This window comes from Pistacia vera, unplaced genomic scaffold, assembly GCF_008641045.1.
Source record: "Pistacia vera cultivar Batoury unplaced genomic scaffold, PisVer_v2 Contig142, whole genome shotgun sequence".
NCBI classification, from domain to species: domain Eukaryota; kingdom Viridiplantae; phylum Streptophyta; class Magnoliopsida; order Sapindales; family Anacardiaceae; genus Pistacia; species Pistacia vera.
Window position 1 is genome coordinate 656,700 of NW_022195489.1, and position 23,954 is coordinate 680,653.

Consider the following 23,954-nt stretch of genomic DNA (forward strand, 5'->3'; position numbering starts at 1 on the left):
GTCTGCCAAGTACAATTAATTCAAATTAATTAATAACCGTCCATTTTGCGATCCACTCATCAAGAAAGGCGAAATGTCAATATATTTTATCTTGTTCCACACGAACAACGACTAAAAAAATAAACACCTTGCTCTCCAAACTTCTCCCTATTGAAAAGAAACCAACTTGTATAAATGAACATTAAACAACTTCCATTCACCACACAACTCTTTTTTCACTCGTTATGAAGGGAGAAGGTCGCCAACACGGTATGGTTAGGACCTGCGGGCTCTTACCATCCCCATGGAACCCTAGACCCCATGCCCGGATCTTAAACAAGATCGATGCGCCCCCGACTGCCGGATTTTTTACCAAGGTGTCGACGAAACCCACCAACCACTCTAAGTGTGGCAAGCCGTGTACAGAATGTTACTATTACGACTCGTACCCGGTTTATTATAGTTATAGAAATAGATACAGGAGCAAGAACAAGGGAACCCAGAAGCTTATCTCACGAGATTCAGTTTCGGTCTCCAATCATAAGTCGCTCACTTGGCGGATGGTGGACGGGCAAGCCGGCGTGAATTATTCTGGGTTTTCTGCGACGGGGATATTGAATGATCTGGATAATCAGTATGTGGATGAAGAAGAAGATGATGATGATGATGTTGATGATAAATATGATGGTCAACGTCATGACGTTTCAATGGAACAATTTTGGCCTGAAACGAGAAGGGATGAGACCGTAGAAGTTGCAGAAGTTAATGATGATTATGAAGAGGAGGGTAGTATTATGAGTTTCTTTGATGTGGGTATGATTTTTGAGGGAATTGAGGGAGATGAAGGTTGGTGTGTGTTGGGAGATGTGATTGCAGATTTAGATTTGTAATGTTTTTATTATAATTTAAATGTGAATAATCTACGTTATTATTATGACTGTACATGTGTTCTAATCTCTTGAAGATCATTGTATATATCCTTTGCCCTTCAATTGATCAACGACCCTTGAAGCACAAGGCACTAGTTTCTTTAACTAACTCATTTCTAATTGGTTTGGTTCATTATTATTGTGATTCTTAACTTCCACATATAAAAAGCCTTGTTAAAATTAGAAAATAATATAAGAAAAAAAATGAAATTAATTTAAAATCCAATTTTATAAAATTGTAATTGATTGACGTTGCTATCGACAACAACAATAATTGATCGTTAAACTAACATAACACCATTTATTTTGTATTATTCCTCATCTGTTGAGATGTTTATCATATTTACTATAAGTATGTATAATATTAATTAACTAAGATAATCCAATAAAAGAATATAGAATGACCCAATGACGGGGGTTATGGGTATTCAAATTTTTAATTTTTAATTTTTATTTAGGAATTTAATTTAATTTAATTTAAATTTTTTTTTTTTTTTTTGTATTTTGTTTGTTAATTTTTATAAAGAATAATGGGTGTATTTAACAGTGAAGAACAAAATTAAAGGATAAGGGGCATTTTGAGCCTTTATTACAGATTTTTCCTAATACCACAACCATACCCCCAGGGTTTAGAGTATATCAGAGAAACCTCGGGGGTTTAGAGTAATAAATTAATAATCCCCCTATTTTATTTTACCTTTGAAAAATCCAAAACTACCATCCAAGTGGCAACATGTGGTAGAGTCCAGTTAACCAATAGTAAATAGCCACGTCAAGCATTTCATCGAACGCAACCCACGTCAGAATCTGACACCTGTCTTTCCTCTCTATCTTCGTTTTTGCAACTCAACTAAAAAGAAAAGCCCTAAATCTCTACAGTTCATCCGGTTCCTCTTTTCACAGTGTTATAATCGCTCCCGCCATTTCACCCAACTGAAAATCAGAAGATCCTGTCCGTTGATTTCTGCTTGATCATCACAAGGTTTGCACCCTCTTAACACCTTAACTTTTCCCATTCTTCTTCTGTCCTTACAGTGTTGAGAAGTGTTATGTAAATTGCTTAATTTCTTTGTAATTGCATATGCTGAAGAGGGTATGTTCACTTCAAGAATTATTTAGGAGTTGAAGATTAAGTGTTTAATTTTGAATATGAAGTTAAGAAACACGAGATATGTAGTGATCAGCTTGTGGGGTTTGGCATTTTAGTGTTGTATCTGCTGTAAAATTTGGAAGGAACTGTTAGTTTCTTAGAATTGTGCTCGAAAAGAGAAGTGATTGCAGTTTTTTGTTTAATAATTTTTTAATTAAGCATTTTCAAGCTCATACTTGAGCATTTTACTCGTGTTTCAGTTTTTCAGTTGCTTTAATAAGTAGTTATAGATTATCTTTTGTTTGTCTTACTTAAATGTTGCTATAGAGTTACTCATTGTGAACAGTGGTTACTTTTTTACTTGGTACTCATGGCTTCCGTTTTCTTCTTGGAATGAAGGTTGATGGATTGTAGAGAAGCTGATGTGTCAAGTCATCAACCCGAAGAGGATGTAAAAGTTGAACTTCAGAAATTGCTTAGGGTGAACATAGATGTGGGGCAGGAGAGGGAAAGCCAAAAGGATTCCACTGTGGAAACTAGCAGTGAAAGTACTGATAGTGAGCGTGATTGTCAGACCCCAAGTGTTTTTTCCATTGATAAAAGTATGGGGGATATTAATAATGAGGAGTGCCAGACTCTACGAGTTTCCTCTTCCAACAAGTGTGAGATGGATGTTGATGGTGAGCAGGAATCTCAAAGTCCAAGAGTTACCTCTATGACTGCATCTGGGGCAGGGATACTTGTAAAAGATGAGGAAGTTACATTTGTGATACCGAAAGTTGGCATGGAGTTTGAATCAGAAGATCATGCATACAAATGTTACAGTAGATATGCTGTGTTGGAGGGATTCAGCATCAGGAAAGATTTTGTGAATAAAAGTAGGATAAATGGTGCCGTTATGTCCAGGAGATACACTTGTTATAGACAAGGTTATCGGCCAGCGAAGCATAATGTGAATGTCAGGAAGTCTCAGCAGGAAACAAGGACAGGTTGCTTGGCACATATGACTATTGCACGACAGCCTAATGGAAGGTTCCGTGTTACCCATTTTGAAACAAAACACAATCATGAGTTTGTGACACAAAGTACAACTCATATGTTACCTTCGCAGAAGAGATTAACCTTTGCTCAAGCAGTTGAAGCTGACTTAATTAATAGTTCTAGGATGGATGGAAAACCAAAACTTGGAATGGGGTTTGACTCAGAAGATCATGCATATGAGTTTTATAATGCATATGCTGGACAGGTAGGTTTTAGTGTTCGAAAAGATTATGTAAATAGGAGCAAAATAGATGGTGCTGTGGCATCTAGGAGGTTTACTTGCTTTAGGGAAGGTTATCGGCAAAAAGACAAGCGGGATTTGAATGTGAAGAGATCTCGAAAGGAAACCAGAATTGGTTGTTTGGCACAATTGGTGATTTCTCGTCAATCTGATGGTAAATATCGTGTTACGCATTTTGAAGAAAAGCACAATCATGACCTTGTCGCTGCATGTCGAGTGCGCATGTTAAGATCACAAAAGAGGTTAGCTGTGTCCCAAGTTGCTAAAGGAAACGTACAAAATGTGTTTACAATACAGCCAAAATCAACCTTTGAGTTACCACACAACACAGTTGGAGACGAGCATGGATATAATCCCATAGATTACAAAAGTAAACTTTCTTTTAAACATACAAGAGAAATGAAAGAGGGTGAAGTAGAAAGGATACAGCAATATTTTCGAAGCAAGCAATTGAAAAATCCATCTTTCATCTATGTTATGCAACTTGATGCTGAAGATCAAATAACTAATATATTTTGGGCTGATTCAAAGATGGTAGTGGATTATAGTGACTTCGGCGATGTGGTTTGCTTTGATACAACCTACAAAGTTGTCAAAGATGGTCGACCATTTTCACCTTTCATTGGGGTGAACCATCATAAGCAAATGGTGATCTTTGGTGGTGCAATATTGTATGATGACACTGTCGAGTCTTTCAAGTGGTTGTTTCAAACTTTCGTAGAGGTGATGTCTAGGAAAAGGCCAAAAACAATCCTCACCGATCAAGATGCAGTACTGGCTGAAGCGATTGCTTTCGCATTGCCTGGAACACTTCATCGAATATGTGTTTGGCACATGTACCAAAAGGCTCTTAAACAGCTACACCACATGTTTGTGAGCTCAGATTGCTTTAAAAATGATTTATGTAGTTGCTTCTTTGATCAAGAGGAGGAAGAGGACTTCATCCATGCATGGAAGGTTATGCTGGATGTTTATGGTCTCTGGGAAAATGAGTGGTTGAATGAGATATTTAAAGATAGAGAGAAGTGGGCCACAGCATACAGAAGGCATATATTTTGCGCTGATATAAGAAGGGCACAACTATGTGAATGTTTTACTGCTAACTTGAGGAAGTATCTAAAGTCTGACTCGGATGTGCTATTATTTTTCAAGCAACTTGGGAAAATGGTGAATGATTGGCACTACAAAGAATTAGAAGCTAATTATGATATGAACCAACACATGCCAAAACTAATGGGGGATGTGATTCTCTTGAAGCATGCAAGGGATGTTTACACACCAAAGATATTTGAACTGTTTCAACAAGAATATGAAGCATGTCTGAATATTGTCATTAACCAGTGCACTGGGAGTGGCTCATTGTTTGAGTATAAAGTGAGCTTCTATGGTCAACTACGAGAGTATACAGTGATTTATAACTTGTCTGATGAGACAGTTATGTGCAGCTGTATGAAATTTGAGTATATGGGAGTTTTGTGCAGTCATGCATTAAAAGTGCTTGACTATAGAAATATCAAAATTCTACCCGACCATTATATCTTAAAGAGGTGGACAAGAGATGCAAGGGTTTGAAATTCTATACATAGTTGGGTGTATCACATGACATCGACTGCGAGTTGGCTTATGGGAGCTGATGTTAAGATCTCTGATTTTAAAAGATGGGATGTTAGCAATGGATTCTGCACGTGAGGAAGCATTTTTCGATTTGCTCCTTAAACAGATTCATATAAAGAGAGAGCAGTAAGGTGAGTATTTTTGTAGATATATTGTAAATTACCTGTTTGATTTTTATCTCGCACTTACTGTTACATGGCATAAAAGAATGTGAAACTCATTACTTTCCCTCTGTTTTCTTGCTCCTTTTTGTTTTGCTTTGTTTTTACTCTTTATTCTTTGCTCTTACTCACACGCACAATTTCCCATCAATATTTTGTTGGATTTGCCATAGAGGTTGATTATTAGTAGTAGCATAAACCGCATAATGATGGTTTAATCTACCATATTTACCATCATCTGTATATTGAAGTAAATGGGCTGTTCAAATTTAAACAAAAAATTGTGGCTTTCAGCACTTAAAAACATAAGCTCAACAATTTTGCATGGATTTTTACAATAGCTGAAGCTAGTAAAGACTAATTACAGGAAAAACTCTGCATACAGAACATGATTGTGACGATTTGTAGCCAATGGTCTCATGCGTCGTGAAAACTCAACTTATTCATTCAGCAGCACGACATTGCTCAACAATAATTTGATTCCCTAGGAACATGATACTTGAATGGTTTTGCTTACTCTTGCTGAATATTTGGAGATGTATTCTCATGAGTAAGCCTTGCAGGTCTTGAATTGAGAGAATGAGATTTGTGACTTTTCTTTGCCAGTAATCCATTGGAGTCGATGTTCTTGGTTGAAGGCTTTTGAGAAGGTTGGGAGAGTTTGCTCTGGACTGTGCCGGGTGTGGAACTTCTTCCTGCCTTCGGTGACTGAGGTTGTGTCAGTGGAACCTGTAAGAGAGGAGGAGAATCAAAAGAAGAAAAATTGCATCAATTTACCTTCTGAGCCGAATGACAAAACTAGGGAAGGCATACTTTACAGATAAGTTTTATGTCAATGCGGTGGAAATATATGAAGCGGAATGCTCTCAAAATGTCTTGACAGAATGTACCTTTTTAATCTCATTCTTAGATGCTGATCTTTCTTTATAGAAATTTGGCAGTGGCCTGGCCTTGAAGCAAAGGCTTTGTCGCAGTTTTCTGAGTTCTGTTTCTGCTTTCTCCTGCTCAAACAGAAGGATCAGTGGCTGTCATGTATTGATATGAACTATGCCTCAATTCAATAATGAAATATGAAAGTAAGTTATTCAAATTTAAAATATGCTTGGCAAAAAGATACAACCTTAAGTGTTGCTTGCTGCTGGATTTTTTGTGCTTGACTGGCATTAAATTTCTCTTCTAGCTTCTGGAAAGAGAAAAATACAAAGTGCACAAAAGATTAACCACAATATTATGGCAGAGTGAATTAGAGTGGAAATCATTAATTGTTCAAAGCCTTGCCTCCTTTCTCTTTGCAGCTCTTTCTTCAGTCCTAAAACGAAAAGGTGTAGATGAATTTGGAGATTGCAATTTGTTTCTGCAGGCACTCAAAAACTTTGAACAACTGGCATAAAAAAACAATAATCAGGACTTTAAGTCCCTTCAAATTAAGTGGCAAATGCCACTGTATCAGCTCCTGGGACCATTGTTTATGAATTTTACTGATGAAATGTTAAGAAAGATTATGGTCACACAACTCAAGTGATCCCTTGCAGCCTTATGAGCTTAAGTATACAAACTATGCTAAGAATTGGGTACAATCCTTGGTCACCTAAGCTTCATATTGAGCTTATTAGATATTATCTCATATTCAAATCAGCAACATTTTGGCTCATATGGTGGGCAAATAAGTTCAGAACATTCTACTCAAGGCTTTGTTGGTTTCCTAGAGAAGATGGAATTTATCAATTTCCACCTGTCACATAAAGATGCTAAGTAATTTTGGTTTACTAAATTATGAAATCACCATGAACACCACAAACTACTTTGAAACATTCCCTTTTATCAGAATTTCTTACTCTGTAGGGAGGAAGTGCCATCTTGCACGAAAAGCAAATGGTGATCTTTGGTGGTGCAATATTGTATGATGACACTGTCGAGTCTTTCAAGTGGTTGTTTCAAACTTTCGTAGAGGTGAGTCTAGGAAAAGGCCAAAAACATCCTCACGATCAAGATGCAGTACTGGCTGAAGCGATTGCTTTCGCATTGCCTGGAACACTTCATCGAAATGTGTTTGGCACATGTACAAAAGGCTCTTAAACAGCTACACCACATGTTTGTGAGCTCAGATTGCTTAAAAATGATTTATGTAGTTGCTTCTTTGATCATGAGGAGGAAGAGGACTTCATCCATGCATGGAAGGTTATGCTGGATGTTTATGGTCTCTGGGAAAATGAGTGGTTGAATGAGATATTAAAGTAGAGAGAAGTGGGCCACAGCATACAGAAGGCATATATTTTGCGCTGATATAAGAAGGGCACAACTATGTGAATGTTTTACTGCTAACTTGAGGAAGTATCTAAAGTCTGACTCGGATGTGCTATTATTTTTTTAATTTTTATAAAGAATAATGGGTGTATTTAACATTGAATAACAAAATTAAAGGATAAGGGGCATTTTGAGCCTTTATTACAGATTTTTCCTAATACCACAACCATACCCCCAGGGCTTAGAGTATATCAGAGAAACCTCGGGGGTTTAGAATAATAAATTAATAATCACCCTATTTTATTTAACCTTTGAAAAATCCAAAACTACCATCCAAGTGGCAACATGTGGTAGAGTCCAGTTAAGCAATGATAAATAGCCACGTCAAGCATTAATCGAACGCAACCCACGTCAGAATCTGACACCTGTCTTTCCACTCTATCTTCGTTTTTGCAACTGAACTAAAAAGAAAAGCCCTAAATCTCTACAGTTCATCCGGTTCCTCTTTTCACAGTGTTATAATCACTCCCGCCATTTCACCCAACTGAAAATCAGAAGATCCTGTCCATTGATTTCTGCTTGATCATCACAAGGTTTGCACCCTCTTAACACCTTAAATTTTCCCATTCTTCTTCTGTCCTTACAGTGTTGAGAAGTGTTATGTGAATTGCTTAATTTCTTTGTAATTGCATATGCTGAAGAGGGTATGTTCACTTCAAGAATTATTTAGGAGTTGAAGATTAAGTGTTTAATTTTGAATATGAAGTTAAGAAACACGAGATATGTAGTGATCAGCTTGTGGGGTTTGGCATTTTAGTGTTGTATCTGCTGTAAAATTTGGAAGGAACTGTTAGTTTCTTAGAATTGTGCTCGAAAAGAGAAGTGATTGCAGTTTTTTGTTTAATAATTTTTTAATTAAGCATTTTCAAGCTCATACTTGAGCATTTTACTCGTGTTTCAGTTTTTCAGTTGCTTTAATAAGTAGTTATAGATTATCTTTTGTTTGTTTTACTTAAATGTTGCTATAGAGTTACTCATTGTGAACAGTGGTTACTTTTTTACTTGGTACTCATGGCTTCCGTTTTCTTCTTGGAATGAAGGTTGATGGATTGTAGAGAAGCTGATGTGTCAAGTCATCAACCCGAAGAGGATGTAAAAGTTGAACTTCAGAAATTGCTTAGGGTGAACATAGATGTGGGGCAGGAGAGGGAAAGCCAAAAGGATTCCACTGTGGAAACTAGCAGTGAAAGTACTGATAGTGAGCGTGATTGTCAGACCCCAAGTGTTTTTTCCATTGATAAAAGTATGGGGGATATTAATAATGAGGAGTGTCAGACTCTACGAGTTTCCTCTTCCAACAAGTGTGAGATGGATGTTGATGGTGAGCAGGAATCTCAAAGTCCAAGAGTTCCCTCTATGACTGCATCTGGGGCAGGGATACTTGTAAAAGATGAGGAAGTTACATTTGTGATACCGAAAGTTGGCATGGAGTTTGAATCAGAAGATCATGCATACAAATGTTACAGTAGATATGCTGTGTTGGAGGGATTCAGCATCAGGAAAGATTTTGTGAATAAAAGTAGGATAAATGGTGCCGTTGTGTCCAGGAGATACACTTGTTATAGACAAGGTTATCGGCCAGCGAAGCATAATGTGAATGTCAGGAAGTCTCAGCAGGAAACAAGGACAGGTTGCTTGGCACATATGACTATTGCACGACAGCCTAATGGAAGGTTCCGTGTTACCCATTTTGAAACAAAACACAATCATGAGTTTGTGACACAAAGTACAACTCACATGTTACCTTCGCAGAAGAGATTAACCTTTGCTCAAGCAGTTGAAGCTGACTTAATTAATAGTTCTAGGATGGATGGAAAACCAAAACTTGGAATGGGGTTTGACTCAGAAGATCATGCATATGAGTTTTATAATGCATATGCTGGACAGGTAGGTTTTAGTGTTCGAAAAGATTATGTAAATAGGAGCAAAATAGATGGTGCTGTGGCATCTAGGAGGTTTACTTGCTTTAGGGAAGGTTATCGGCAAAAAGACAAGCGGGATTTGAATGTGAAGAGATCTCGAAAGGAAACCAGAATTGGTTGTTTGGCACAATTGGTGATTTCTCGTCAATCTGATGGTAAATATCGTGTTACGCATTTTGAAGAAAAGCACAATCATGACCTTGTCGCTGCATGTCGAGTGCGCATGTTAAGATCACAAAAGAGGTTAGCTGTGTCCCAAGTTGCTGAAGGAAACGTACAAAATGTGTTTACAATACAGCCAAAATCAACCTTTGAGTTACCACACAACGCAGTTGGAGACGAGCATGGATATAATCCCATAGATTACAAAAGTAAACTTTCTTTTAAACATACAAGAGAAATGAAAGAGGGTGAAGTAGAAAGGATACAGCAATATTTTCGAAGCAAGCAATTGAAAAATCCATCTTTCATCTATGTTATGCAACTTGATGCTGAAGATCAAATAACTAATATATTTTGGGCTGATTCAAAGATGGTAGTGGATTATAGTGACTTCGGCGATGTGGTTTGCTTTGATACAACCTACAAAGTTGTCAAAGATGGTCGACCATTTTCACCTTTCATTGGGGTGAACCATCATAAGCAAATGGTGATCTTTGGTGGTGCAATATTGTATGATGACACTGTCGAGTCTTTCAAGTGGTTGTTTCAAACTTTCGTAGAGGTGATGTCTAGGAAAAGGCCAAAAACAATCCTCACCGATCAAGATGCAGTACTGGCTGAAGCGATTGCTTTCGCATTGCCTGGAACACTTCATCGAATATGTGTTTGGCACATGTACCAAAAGGCTCTTAAACAGCTACACCACATGTTTGTGAGCTCAGATTGCTTTAAAAATGATTTATGTAGTTGCTTCTTTGATCACGAGGAGGAAGAGGACTTCATCCATGCATGGAAGGTTATGCTGGATGTTTATGGTCTCTGGGAAAATGAGTGGTTGAATGAGATATTTAAAGATAGAGAGAAGTGGGCCACAGCATACAGAAGGCATATATTTTGCGCTGATATAAGAAGGGCACAACTATGTGAATGTTTTACTGCTAACTTGAGGAAGTATCTAAAGTCTGACTCGGATGTGCTATTATTTTTCAAGCAACTTGGGAAAATGGTGAATGATTGGCACTACAAAGAATTAGAAGCTAATTATGATATGAACCAACAAATGCCAAAACTAATGGGGGATGTGATTCTCTTGAAGCATGCAAGGGATGTTTACACACCAAAGATATTTGAACTGTTTCAACAAGAATATGAAGCATGTCTGAATATTGTCATTAACCAGTGCACTGGGAGTGGCTCATTGTTTGAGTATAAAGTGAGCTTCTATGGTCAACTACGAGAGTATACAGTGATTTATAACTTGTCTGATGAGACAGTTATGTGCAGCTGTATGAAATTTGAGTATATGGGAGTTTTGTGCAGTCATGCATTAAAAGTGCTTGACTATAGAAATATCAAAATTCTACCCGACCATTATATCTTAAAGAGGTGGACAAGAGATGCAAGGGTTTGAAATTCTATACATAGTTGGGTGTATCACATGACATCGACTGCGAGTTGGCTTATGGGAGCTGATGTTAAGATCTCTGATTTTAAAAGATGGGATGTTAGCAATGGATTCTGCACGTGAGGAAGCATTTTTCGATTTGCTCCTTAAACAGATTCATATAAAGAGAGAGCAGTAAGGTGAGTATTTTTGTAGATATATTGTAAATTACCTGTTTGATTTTTATCTCGCACTTACTGTTACATGGCATAAAAGAATGTGAAACTCATTACTTTCCCTCTGTTTTCTTGCTCCTTTTTGTTTTGCTTTGTTTTTACTCTTTATTCTTTGCTCTTACTCACACGCACAATTTCCCATCAATATTTTGTTGGATTTGCCATAGAGGTTGATTATTAGTAGTAGCATAAACCGCATAATGATGGTTTAATCTACCATATTTACCATCATCTGTATATTGAAGTAAATGGGCTGTTCAAATTTAAACAAAAAATTGTGGCTTTCAGCACTTAAAAACATAAGCTCAACAATTTTGCATGGATTTTTACAATAGCTGAAGCTAGTAAAGACTAATTACAGGAAAAACTCTGCATACAGAACATGATTGTGACGATTTGTAGCCAATGGTCTCATGCGTCGTGAAAACTCAACTTATTCATTCAGCAGCACGACATTGCTCAACAATAATTTGATTCCCTAGGAACATGATACTTGAATGGTTTTGCTTACTCTTGCTGAATATTTGGAGATGTATTCTCATGAGTAAGCCTTGCAGGTCTTGAATTGAGAGAATGAGATTTGTGACTTTTCTTTGCCAGTAATCCATTGGAGTCGATGTTCTTGGTTGAAGGCTTTTGAGAAGGTTGGGAGAGTTTGCTCTGGACTGTGCCGGGTGTGGAACTTCTTCCTGCCTTCGGTGACTGAGGTTGTGTCAGTGGAACCTGTAAGAGAGGAGGAGAATCAAAAGAAGAAAAATTGCATCAATTTACCTTCTGAGCCGAATGACAAAACTAGGGAAGGCATACTTTACAGATAAGTTTTATGTCAATGCGGTGGAAATATATGAAGCGGAATGCTCTCAAAATGTCTTGACAGAATGTACCTTTTTAATCTCATTCTTAGATGCTGATCTTTCTTTATAGAAATTTGGCAGTGGCCTGGCCTTGAAGCAAAGGCTTTGTCGCAGTTTTCTGAGTTCTGTTTCTGCTTTCTCCTGCTCAAACAGAAGGATCAGTGGCTGTCATGTATTGATATGAACTATGCCTCAATTCAATAATGAAATATGAAAGTAAGTTATTCAAATTTAAAATATGCTTGGCAAAAAGATACAACCTTAAGTGTTGCTTGCTGCTGGATTTTTTGTGCTTGACTGGCATTAAATTTCTCTTCTAGCTTCTGGAAAGAGAAAAATACAAAGTGCACAAAAGATTAACCACAATATTATGGCAGAGTGAATTAGAGTGGAAATCATTAATTGTTCAAAGCCTTGCCTCCTTTCTCTTTGCAGCTCTTTCTTCAGTCCTAAAACGAAAAGGTGTAGATGAATTTGGAGATTGCAATTTGTTTCTGCAGGCACTCAAAAACTTTGAACAACTGGCATAAAAAAACAATAATCAGGACTTTAAGTCCCTTCAAATTACGTGGCAAATGCCACTGTATCAGCTCCTGGGACCATTGTTTATGAATTTTACTGATGAAATGTTAAGAAAGATTATGGTCACACAACTAAAATGATCCCTTGCAGCCTTGTGAGCTTAAGTATACAAACTATGCTAAGAATTGGGTACAATCCTTGGTCACCTAAGCTTCATATTGAGCTTATTAGATATTATTTCATATTCAAATCAGCAACATTTTGGCTCATATGGTGGGCAAATAAGTTCAGAACATTCTACTCAAAGCTTTGTTGGTTTCCTAGAGAAGATGGAATTTATCAATTTCCACCTGTCACATAAAGATGCAAAGTAATTTTGGTTTACTAAATTATGAAATCACCATGAACACCACAAACTACTTTGAAACATTCCCTTTTATCAGAATTTCTTACTCTGTAGGGAGGAAGTGCCATCTTGCACGAACTGTTTTGTTCCCAGACACAGAGGCCTCATGAGGCGTTCCAGTCCTGCAATTTATACATATTGAATCAACAATATAAGAATATCAATAGCGTCAGAAAGTTCTCTCTCTCTCTCTCTCTATTTAAATAATCTGAATCGGCCCAGAAACCTTCTATTTTCTGACCAAGGAGTGGCTAAGGGATGCTTTGCTGCTCCACTCACAGATGCCTGACAACAAAAATGAAACTATTTTAGTAAGCATGACAAACATTGGCAAGATTTGAGATCATTTAATACAAATAAAGAGTGCAACTGCAGAACAATGAAAAGAAAGAAGTGAGCACCGTAGTTGGAGTCTTTAGAGGATTTGAGCAATCTTTAGATGCTTTAGCATTGGAGCCAACTTTTGAACTATCAATCTTCCGGATAATGGTTGAAGTTAATCTATTAATTTCTCGGGCAGGAGTAAAATAAATAGACTTATGAGTTGATTTTGGAGTTGATCTCTTCTTCTCCGCTAAGTCTATTGCAGGTTTCTTCTTGATTGGAGTGAAGTTGTTTTCCTTCTTGGAAAGAGATAGAGCTGCTGGTTCACCATAACTTGATGACTTTGAGGATGACAGTGTTGGTTTCTTCTTGCTAATTGAAACCTTTTCATCTTTTTTAGAGTCTAAACTCTGCTACAAGGAAATAAAAAAAATTGGTGACTGCAAAGAAATTGGAACCGGAAAAAGAAAATATCAGTCAACATTGTTACCTTCAACTGAGGTTTCCCCATTTGAGTTGCTTTATCATCCACCCCAAGCTGACTTAATGCTTCAACCTTGTTATTGTCATTACCAATCTGCTGTGTTGATTCCACATTCACATTCTTCTCCACAAGAATCTTGTTTTCATTTACAAAATCTGCTGCTTCCACCTTGTTGCCTTCATTATACTCACTGGCCTTGACATCTGGTTGGGAGTTGAAGGGCATCGTACGTGTATCTTGGGTTGTGACATTGTTAACTCCATCTACAGATTCTGATTCGGAAACATTCTTTGATGCATCATTTTGAGCTTGCTCAAGCAAAGCTGCCGCTTTTCTTTCAGCAATTTTCTTATAATGAGCTTCAAAGAAAGCTTTCTTCTCTGCAACTGATCCAGGGCGGGAGTATCTCTCAGCCTCTTCAACATATTTCTTATGAGGAAACGTTGACCATTTCTCCCAAGACAACGACTCTGACACGAACCTCCCGAATGAAATGGACTGCCCAAGTGCATGGATGGGGTTCCCCTGCAACACAAAATGCTTCACTTTCACAAACCATACCCACTACAAACTGACAAAGAACAAGAAAAAAAATAAGAAGCCAAAAATGAAGGACCAAAATGAACCAACCCATGAAGCATTACAATGAATTATTACAACCCAATAATCAAAAACTCAAAGCAAGACAAAGAAAAAATGCTAAAAACTCAATAATGTTGGTTAAAAAACTTACCTCTTTGGCTTCACTAGGAATGCCAGAAACATAGGAGAATGGTTGCATGAGACAAGTTGATTCTCCCATATTCTCTGCGGTGCTAGTATTCAAACCACAAAAGATCCAAACTTTGAACTCTCTAGTTATTACAAAACATATTTTTATTCATTCCCACTTCCCAAACGGTTTAAAAATTTGAAATTTAAATGAAAAAGTGTATGGTCCCTCTTGGGGAAAAGCACGCCATAGTCAGTGCAGATGAGAAAAAAGTTTGGTGCACTCTTTTTCTCTTTCATTATTTCCAAGTGGGGTCTCCTAATTTTTTTTTCTTTTTCTTTTTTGGGAAGACTTTAGAAATCTTTTTCAGCCCAATTGGGGGGCCTACATGCTTCCAATTATTCATGAAATTTGAAATTTCAAGGCCCAAAAGCTTGCTCTCAAGGCATAAACATGCTCAATCTCCGACCAACTGCCATGGAAATAGTTGGTAATTGGTGGAATTGTAAAGTAAGGTAAAGAAGAACAAAAGTAGTTTAAGGATGTGATTAGTTTGGATTTGAAAGAGATGGCGATTGACCATTAGTAGTTTTGAAGGAAAGCAGCAGGTGAGGTGAGATTTTAGCAAGCTGAACAACCAGTTGTTGCAATTGCAACATCATTAACAAAAGACTAATGGTGTGTAACAGAATGTAGGCTTTGACATGTTGATACTCTAAGATTAGGGATTTCTTCAAGGACTGAATTCAACATTTTTGGTGAGATTTAAGGTTTAATGTTTGTGGTATAAGTACTAATGATTGTTGTAATAAGACACCCAGTATACTAAACCATGTAGTTGCAGCAATTGATATCTAGAAAAAATTTAGTATAGAGGTAAACTTAAGTTTATTTCCAACTTATAATTTTGTGGGATCCATTAATCTAACTTCTTTTAGAAAAGAAAATAAGATTATCAACTACTCAATACCACATAATTTGATAATCATAACATTAAAAAGAAAAAGTTTTTCATATCATTAATATTATTGTATAGAAGTTTTCTTTTATTGGCTGTAAAATTAATTAGGGGAACACAGATCAAAGAGAAAAAGTACATAAAAGATTTCCTGGCTTAATAACTGAACAAAGAAAAAAAAAATGGAAAGTTAAAGTAAGAGCCCGCCTCCATTTAATTCTAGTTTTTGTTTGATCACAGTAATTTGAAAGATTTTTCATATAGAAGAGAGATCATCTAACTCCAATTATTTTAATAAAATAAATAATTGTAAAACTAAAACATTGCAACAACTTCCGTTGTAGTCTAGGTGGTTAGGATACTCGGCTCTCACCCGAGAGACCCGGGTTCAAGTCCCGGCAACGGAACTTAAATTTTTCATTTTATTTTTGTACATGTTTTCCATCTTAATTTTGTTAATTTTCCAAATTATGAAGAACATTAATGAAAGTGTTCAGCAAATTAATCAATTTTATTGTTGATTAATGAAACTGGGCGTGTTTCTAATAAATTTAAGCCAAACATGTGAGGGAAGTAAAACTAGCTTAAAAAGGAGAGCAAAAGAAGAAACACAATTAAAATTCAGCTCAAAAATAAGAATGAAGCACAACCTCTTGTACCCAGATTGGCCAATTTAAATAACCAAAAGCCATCAGAATCTGAACTTAAAAAGTCTGGTTCTGGTTGGTGGTGTAAATGAAAATAAAAGGCAAAAGTTATACTTAAAATTATTGTTAATAACCGCTGCCACCCTGCCTAAGGCATTGCATGAAATAATAAACAATCCTCACATCATACACCTGATGGATATCGATACATTCAACCTCGCACATAAAAGTTTCATTTTGATGATTCAAAAGAACAAGTGAAAGGTTTCTTTCTTTTATTGTTTCTTCTTCTATTACGCTGTTTGAAGAATAATAACATGTAGTAACTGTTTATAGTTACAGTACAAAAGGAACTTTCTTTTCGCAATGCTATTATTGTTTCTTCAACTTCAGCTACACAGCTATACTGGGTTAATACATTGGCCCTCCCCCACAATTTAGTAACTTAGAGCTAAAATTGGATATAAAACATACATTATACCTTCACAAAACTGTATTTGACCAAGTGTGAGAAAATATGAAGCGGTCTGGCAGCAGAAGCTTGGAAGTCAAATTTTGCTGGAACAACAATTGCATTCCCAGGCAATGAACTCAAATCATCTGTTATACCATCATGGAAATATCGGCTACCTTCACTGCAAGAGGAAAGTTTTCCAAAACTATTTCATTAAAACTTGACCATGTGACTCTCTCTTGTGTGCTGGAACGTTCGACACTATAAAATATGGCAATTTTCCTGTAGGATTTTTGTTATAAAGATAGGTCACCACGAAGAAGTCTATCACGTCCATTCATGTCTGACATTCCCAAATAAGTTCTTCTCTTGTTTCTGTAACTTTTACCTCGTGTGCCCTTTCCTTTACGACCTGAAAATACCACAAACATGACTACCAAGAAACCAACACCACAAAATGCCCATAAAGCAATAGCCCAGAACCTCAAAGAACTGAATAGCCCATCTTTTACGGCAGGCAGAGCTGATTCCTGAGTATCAACTCCATTAACCCCGCCGAGTTTCCTGTAACTTACAGCTTCCTTTGTCGTATCAGAATTCGATTTAACAAAGGAACTGGGATCAGGGCAGTTCCTCCTTATATGATGCAACCGCAGTGCTTCATTAAGTTTCTTTCCACATTCTATACTAAGCAGGTCTCGTTGCAGGAGTTTCTCATCAGTCTGATCAAGTGTTGATGGTTCAGGTGGGTCTGGGAACTGAGCCCAACAATTGTTGACCACATCAACAGATCTCCAGTTTGCCTTGTCAAAGCTCCAATTACCAACTCCAAATTCCAACCCATAGTGGAAAACTCTGTAGTTGACACCAGGTTCAGGAATATATCCTGGGTATATCAATATCTCCCTGCTTATGAGATGCCGCAGCTCCAACTGCATAAGGAAAAACATGACAAAGAAACATTATCTCAAATAGAAACGAAACACATTATGAAAACTAAAACAACAGGGATATTAACTTTAGATGAAGGAGTTCATATCATCTCAAGACCAAATTATAGAGGACAAAAGAATTAATATATGAATGCTGAACATGTAAGCGATTCAGTTTATCACAATCACTTCATAGAATAATACTATCAACAGAATTTCTCAAACAAATTTTGGCATCTTCTCCATAAAGCTTAAAGATAACCATCTAGAAGTGCTAGAATAAAATACCTCTGCAGCTCCAAATGAATAACCATACATCTCACTAATCCATCCAGATTCATATATATCTCCAGTGATATTTTTGGCATAATGATCTTTGTCTGCACGAACCTCCTCAGTTTTAAGCAGCCATAACATAGCAAATTTCCTGAGATCATCTATATGCATAATAATTACACCTCCAACCTTGTCACAAGCATCAGGATGGCGTGTATGGAGTTCCGCAAGCTCATTGTCACAACCAATAAGGTAGCTAACATGCATAAACAAATAAAAAAATGTATAGATATGAGTAAATTAATTTTGTACACAACAAATATATAAACAGAATGAGAGCAGGGAAGGGGTACTGGGTGCAAATGCATATATATTCTTACTCATAGGGTGTCGACACTGGTCGGCCATGTGCTGCTTTGAACTCCCATGGAGTAATTGGACCTCTCATAATCATGTCAGCATCTAGAATAACTATAAACTCTGCATCAACATTTGCATGATTAAGCCAGTGAAGGACCGCAGCAGGTTTATTAATCGCTGGATACCTGATAAGGAGAAAAAAGATTAGTTTTTGGCATACTGTTTCACAAGTAATGACATTCACTTCTCTCAACCTTCCTTATTGTCTTCTTTGTACAAACTAGCATGACCATTGAGAAAAAATGTTATTATCTATTCACATAAATCCTGCCAATTTTAATGCTGGTATTGCTGAATTCTAAATGTTACTCAGCATATAGTACTAATCTTGAACATGTGCATAATAAGTGGCTGCTTTCCAGACTCAACATCCTTGATGTGAAGTAGGTGGCCTAGTTTCAGGGTTTAAGACAAACCTAAGAAGACTAAGAACACTCTAATAGAAGCAAAAAGAAGGAAAGTGAATTACCAATCCCCTGTAAGTGGATGGCGGCTCATGGAAGGGACATAATGAGTGGGAGCAAGATCATGGCCTTTGTATTCCTTTAGGTCTTCATCTGTACAGCTGAGAAGTCGTGTGATATTTCCAGGCTGGCCACTTTGGTGAAAACTGTGAACAAGCCCAACAGTCTGCCAATCAAAGTAGGGGGTACATTCCGTGGAAAATATGGTGTGAATTTTTGGATGAGGTCTCCCAGGTTCATCTAGCAGTTCAGCTGCCTGATTTTTTCTACTATTAGGAGTCAGAAGTTTAGGTCGGGTTAGTTCAGCAAAAGTTTTGCTTTTTAAAAAGCTCAAGTATTTTGACCACATTGGCTTAGAGCATCCATCAGCTGCATGTTGCAGCAGAAGACCCTCATTTAGGGTGTTGATACACTCTAAATTTAAAAACAACGCTCTTCTTTTATTTGGATTAGATTCCATAGCCCTTACCTGCACAAAGAAAGAATCTTAAGCTTCAATTACTGATGCTGATTATCTTGAATGAGATTTGTCATTTACATTAATCTCCATATATTAGTAAAAAGACCAAAGCAATTTTGGGATCAATTTTTGTTGATAATAAATGCTATTATTTCTCTCTAGGTTCATATACCTCTCTAGGATAAGGAGGTTCAGGAAAGAGTCGACCGCAGTCATAGACAATATCATCATCATGGTGCTCTAATTTACTAAAAGACCAATTTCCCACTGTAAATGGCAAACCATAGTGAAGAAGAATAGGCTCAATACCCTCTTGTGGAGTATAGCCAGGATAAATCATCAAGTTATCATTTATCTTGTGCCGAAGTCCGACCTGAAAAAGGAAAAAGCATAATTAAAATGAACCGAGAAACAAAAAAGGAATTGGAAAAAAAAAAAGAAAAAAAAAAGTGTTTTACTTGCTAGAAAGAACAGACAAACCAACTTACTTCTGCTGCACCAAATGAGTAACCATACATTTCACTTATCCACCCTTGTCCATAGATGTCACCCGTTATATTGGTTGCCCAGTGAGCTCTGTCGTCACGCACTTCTTCTGTCTTTGAAAGCCACAAGGGTGCCAATGCTCGAAGATCATCAATGTGCATCACCAAAAGTCCACCAACTTTGTCACAGAACTCCGGGTGCTGTGTGTGCAACTTAGCCAGAATATTATCACATCCAATCAAGTACCTGAAAAAGCACTTCATTGTATTAATGCATACTGACAGGCACAATCATCACAAGGGACAAGAAAAAAAATGTGAAAACTAGATACAGTTATTTAATGCTAATATGGCACAAACAGCAAGTCCTAATAAGCTTCATAAGGGAACATGATCCAAAAAGTGAGAAGAAAAATATATTAAGTTCTCAAGTCTCATAAGACAGTGTTTGAAACAGTGCTTCACCAAAGGGTAAATGCACTGTATCCCTTAACATAGTTTTTACTTACATATCAAGTGCAAAAGTTACCGTAAAAAAGTTCACAGAGGGATTCAAAAGACTCCTGTCTGGTCACCCCTTGTTGTATCCGATTAGTAGTTTAGCCAGACCAAAGCATCTTACAAGTAAACATCGTTAAATTTGGTTTTCAAGAGGAAATACTCAAACGTGATACTGAATAAGTTAAATTTCATAAGAATGTAGATACCCGTAATATGCTGCAACTGGTTTGCCTTTCTCTGCACCAAGTTCCCAGGGTATAATTGGACCCCGTATTATCATGTCTGCATCCAGAATTACAACCCAATCAACATTCTCTGCATCCTTACTATATTTGAGCCAGTGGACGAGTCCAACAGGTTTGTTAATAGCAGGGTACCTGCAGAAAAAAACATAAAAGCTTTATCAGCTTTCTTTCCTCCTGGCAAAGGAAACTCCCGGATCTTAAACCCTTCATTTTTTTATCTTCAGAGGAAAAAGATAAAGAAAGCTCTAAGATTAGTGCAGCAAATTAGCTAATCAAGTTAACATGAATAACAGAAACACATCCTTTAGCAAAGAATGCATATGATTAACACCAAATTCAAAGAAATGAATCCATTGAAAGAACATCTGAAAAACATTAGAGATTCAACACATACAACAACAAACAAACGAAACCGAAAAGGAAAAGCTCAAATTCTGATCAAAACCACAATCAAAACCAGAACCAAAAGAGCTAACGAAACAGAGAAAGTACCAGTCACCAGTTTTGGGGTGTGTACTCATAGAAGGCACTTCAAGAGTAGGAGCCAAATGCATCCCTTTGTAATTCTTCTTCTCCTTGTCCGTACAACTGAGAAGTCGGGTTATGGGTCCGGGTTGACCTGACTTCTTGAAGCTGTGCATTAGCCCTACCGTCTGCCAATCAAAGTAATTCTGACATTCCACCGAGAACAGCGTGTGGATCCTGTATGGAGCCTCTCGTTTATGCGACCCGATAACAAACCCGAAACGCAGTAACACCCACACCGTCAAAGCCAAAGCGAAGATTTTTGCCATTATTGCTCAAAATTCAGGGCCTGATCTCAAATGGGTATTGGCTCAAAGATCTGAATTTCATTGTTTCAGTGAATATAGACGAAAATTAAGAAGTCAAATGTTGAATTATTATCTTGTTTTAAAAAGCGATTATAGCAAGTGGAGTGACAGTGGGAAGGGAGTTGCATGAGCAAATAACAATTAAAAAAATTGATGACAAATTGTATTTTGTTTGATTATGATTTAATAAATGAATAAAAAAATCAACGAAAACATAGAAAATTAGAAATGGAAGCAGAGTAGTTGGACAACTGGTTCAAAGACAAGGACAGAGACGTTGTCCGCGAGGAACTTCAGGTGCTGACGCGGTCTGAATTTTACGGAGATTTTGCGAAACTGAAGTTGGATTTGATATTAAATTGGTATTCATAAAAACCACGAAGTCGTACCAAAACAACATCATTTTCTTGGTCCTTTAATGAGATTCTCGTTTGGGTTTTTATGAAAATAGACATTGATCTGGGGTTTTATTTAAGCTATTCATTTATTGCATGTTCAGTCAAACCACTTACCTAAAAGTAATTACATATTAAATTAAGATAGGTAAGTAATCTCCTGACACGTGTATTGCCCGACCTTTAAAGTCTAGAATTAGAATTTACCTCTGTAGGCATTAATAATAATTACACGATAAAGTTTACCCTCAATTATTATGGCGTTATTATTTCCAGAGAAGGGAAAAACGGTTGAAGTGACCTATTAAAGAGTGATGCTATGGGTACTAACGAATGGGTATTAATTTATATATTAATTAAAATATAGTATGGATATTATACGTATAATATAGGTATTATATGTGATTTTAACAAAGGTTAGTACACTGGTTAGTAAAATCCGTTAGTACGCAAAGTATTATTCCTTATTAAAATACCGTACTTGATGTCATCTAATACGTAGGTAAAAATAATTTTGCTATATATATATAATCACGAAGTATATACAATTGGAACACTACATATAACTCTATAATTATTACAAGTATCACAATGTTATTGGTTTAAACTATAATTATTATAAGTATCTACGTTCTTATTGGTTTAGGTTATATTGTATTACTAATAAGAGATACATTCAATGTTTTGTAGATGTTAAATATTTTATTATTATTATATTAGATCAAGAGAAACTCTTCACATTTATGATAATCTTAAAGCATTGTTATTAACCACCACATATGACTTTATAATTACTGTAAGAAGTGTTAGCATGTTATTGGTTTAAACTATAATTATTACAAGTGTTTACATGTTTTTGGTTTATACTATTTTATATTATTAATAACAAATACATTTAATCTTTTATGAATGTTAATGTTTTTTTTATTATATATTAGATCAAGAAAACTTTTCACATTCATGATAATGTTGTATATTACACTTTAGCTTTCATTGTTTTTGTCTAATTGAATGTGCAGGTATCAAACGTAAAAGAGTAAGATATATATATAATATATTATAATATATAATATATATATATTCATTATAATTAATATATTGAATGTGGAGGGTACAACGTGAAAGGGTATATATATAATATTTATTATAATTAATATGCATGAATAAATGTGAACATTAATGTATTAATTAGGGGTATTGTTGAATTTCGTGAATTTAAAGAGATGTGTTGTATCACTTAAATGATTCGTTACTTTGAATCCTATAGGTATGTGGATGTATCAACAGTGTATTACATGATTTATCTGAAAAAAAAGAGGTAGTCAACTTTTAGGTGTTATTTGTAATTGTTTTCTTTTGGTTTGGCCAATATTGTTAAACTTTTTATTTTGTTTTAATGCAAGTATATACTTTTAGTCTAATCATAACATTTGTCGTCGTTGTGAATTACGTGCTATCGAAGGTAATGCATTTAGTTGCCTACGCCTCTGTAATTTTGGTTTATTATTGCTATATATATTTTGTTAGAAATGTAAAAATTTTAGGTGTTGTTGCAATTTATTGACTACTGTGTTGTTATACTACTTTTCAATCGTTTATCATGTTTGTTATATAGTTTCTGTTAAAAGGTTATGTAAGTTATTGTATGGTTTTCACTATTTGATTGTTTTAGTCCAGATAATAAACCATAAATTCTGCTACAAAATTACCAAATCCATCTGCCAAACCAATAATTTTTTTTATTCAATTATAAAAAGACATAGGCAGACCATTCCAAACCATTTATTTGTCTACTACTGTACTTAACAAATCCATGTGGCAAATTATGTGGATCAGTGGTTTTGGTGTTGTTTTCTAATGTCTTTGCCGAACTATTTTGATAACCAAGTTTTTGTCAATTGTACTACAGAATTGTTGGCAGTAGCCGAACCATATTGTTTTATTGTACGAGGAAAGATGTAACTCTATTTAGATTTTACTATAGCATTATAAGAGTCCTGATGTTGAACCATTATTCATTGTCTTGTAGAATTGTAGCAAGCAACCGAACCATTTGTTTGATTGTAAGAGGAACGATGCAAATCTATTTAGATTGTACTTCAGCATTTTACTGTAATTCTCATGTTCAATCGCTTTGAAAGGTTGCTGTATAATTTATGTTTGAAAAATCACAGCTTTCTAACATAAATTTGAATCTATAATTGTAATTAGTTAATGTCGAACAATGATAAAATTGATAACTATAAGAAACTAAAAATTAAATATGACTATATTTATTATGATATTAATTACCAAACAGTTGCAATAAGTATGAATACTCATCCCACTGTAACTGGTGTTATTGGAAAACACGTCCCACCAATACAACACAATGGCCGAACAATTGAAGTCTCCACAACCACAACCATTACAACTACAAACACATCAACAACCGATTATAGTATATAATTTTGATGTTTATTTTAACTTTTATATTAAATAAATAAGTATTCCACTGTATCCGAAAAGTTGTTTTAAAC

The 23,954-nt window shown here is 36.0% G+C and overlaps 5 protein-coding genes, 1 long non-coding RNA gene and 1 other non-coding gene across 12 annotated transcripts; 4 read left to right on the forward strand and 3 right to left on the reverse strand.

Annotated features, from left to right (window-relative positions):
* Nucleotides 1–105: 105 nt before the first annotated feature.
* LOC116123448 lies at nt 106–971 on the forward strand. Its single transcript, XM_031409226.1, has one exon. It carries the CDS (start codon nt 225–227, stop codon nt 867–869), a length of 645 nt encoding a protein of 214 aa, XP_031265086.1. The 5' UTR covers nt 106–224; the 3' UTR covers nt 870–971.
* Nucleotides 972–2,904: 1,933 nt separating this feature from the next.
* LOC116123458 (protein FAR1-RELATED SEQUENCE 5-like) lies at nt 2,905–6,130 on the forward strand. 3 transcript variants are annotated; one of them, XM_031409235.1, is made up of 2 exons: nt 2,905–5,025; nt 5,662–6,130. In XM_031409235.1, exon 1 carries the CDS (start codon nt 3,002–3,004, stop codon nt 4,850–4,852), a length of 1,851 nt encoding a protein of 616 aa, XP_031265095.1. In that variant the 5' UTR covers nt 2,905–3,001; the 3' UTR covers nt 4,853–5,025; nt 5,662–6,130. The 3 variants fall into 3 exon arrangements, with proteins under 3 accessions (XP_031265095.1, XP_031265096.1, XP_031265094.1); XM_031409236.1 differs by having other exon boundaries at nt 5,619–5,742; XM_031409234.1 differs by lacking the exon at nt 5,662–6,130 and adding an exon at nt 5,441–5,523.
* LOC116123459 lies at nt 5,362–6,243 on the reverse strand. Its single transcript, XR_004127027.1, has 3 exons — nt 6,176–6,243; nt 5,946–6,056; nt 5,362–5,784 (listed from the first exon to the last, which is right to left on the reverse strand). It is a non-coding gene; the product is annotated as an uncharacterized LOC116123459 (long non-coding RNA).
* Nucleotides 6,244–7,721: 1,478 nt separating this feature from the next.
* On the forward strand, nt 7,722–11,925 carry LOC116123424 (protein FAR1-RELATED SEQUENCE 7-like). 3 transcript variants are annotated; one of them, XM_031409195.1, is made up of 3 exons: nt 7,722–7,892; nt 8,400–11,027; nt 11,621–11,925. In XM_031409195.1, exon 2 carries the CDS (start codon nt 8,404–8,406, stop codon nt 10,852–10,854), a length of 2,451 nt encoding a protein of 816 aa, XP_031265055.1. In that variant the 5' UTR covers nt 7,722–7,892; nt 8,400–8,403; the 3' UTR covers nt 10,855–11,027; nt 11,621–11,925. The 3 variants fall into 3 exon arrangements, with proteins under 3 accessions (XP_031265055.1, XP_031265054.1, XP_031265056.1); XM_031409194.1 differs by having other exon boundaries at nt 11,664–11,925; XM_031409196.1 differs by lacking the exon at nt 11,621–11,925 and adding an exon at nt 11,443–11,525.
* Nucleotides 11,364–14,547, reverse strand: LOC116123425 (protein WVD2-like 7). 2 transcript variants are annotated; one of them, XM_031409199.1, is made up of 9 exons: nt 14,387–14,547; nt 13,660–14,178; nt 13,247–13,579; nt 13,072–13,130; nt 12,893–12,967; nt 12,336–12,411; nt 12,178–12,240; nt 11,948–12,058; nt 11,364–11,786 (listed from the first exon to the last, which is right to left on the reverse strand). In XM_031409199.1, the coding sequence occupies exons 1-9, from the start codon at nt 14,453–14,455 to the stop codon at nt 11,571–11,573; spliced, it is 1,521 nt and encodes a 506-aa protein (XP_031265059.1). In that variant the 5' UTR covers nt 14,456–14,547; the 3' UTR covers nt 11,364–11,570. The 2 variants fall into 2 exon arrangements, with proteins under 2 accessions (XP_031265059.1, XP_031265057.1); XM_031409197.1 differs by having other exon boundaries at nt 12,336–12,438.
* Nucleotides 14,548–15,657: 1,110 nt separating this feature from the next.
* Nucleotides 15,658–15,730, forward strand: TRNAE-CUC. Its single transcript has one exon. It is a non-coding gene; the product is annotated as a tRNA-Glu (tRNA).
* Nucleotides 15,731–16,118: 388 nt separating this feature from the next.
* On the reverse strand, nt 16,119–21,149 carry LOC116123426 (peptidyl serine alpha-galactosyltransferase). The gene is made up of 8 exons (XM_031409200.1): nt 20,700–21,149; nt 20,169–20,339; nt 19,465–19,708; nt 19,149–19,349; nt 18,522–18,985; nt 18,013–18,177; nt 17,645–17,888; nt 16,119–17,356 (listed from the first exon to the last, which is right to left on the reverse strand). The coding sequence occupies exons 1-8, from the start codon at nt 20,999–21,001 to the stop codon at nt 16,721–16,723; spliced, it is 2,427 nt and encodes an 808-aa protein (XP_031265060.1). The 5' UTR covers nt 21,002–21,149; the 3' UTR covers nt 16,119–16,720.
* Nucleotides 21,150–23,954: the final 2,805 nt, after the last annotated feature.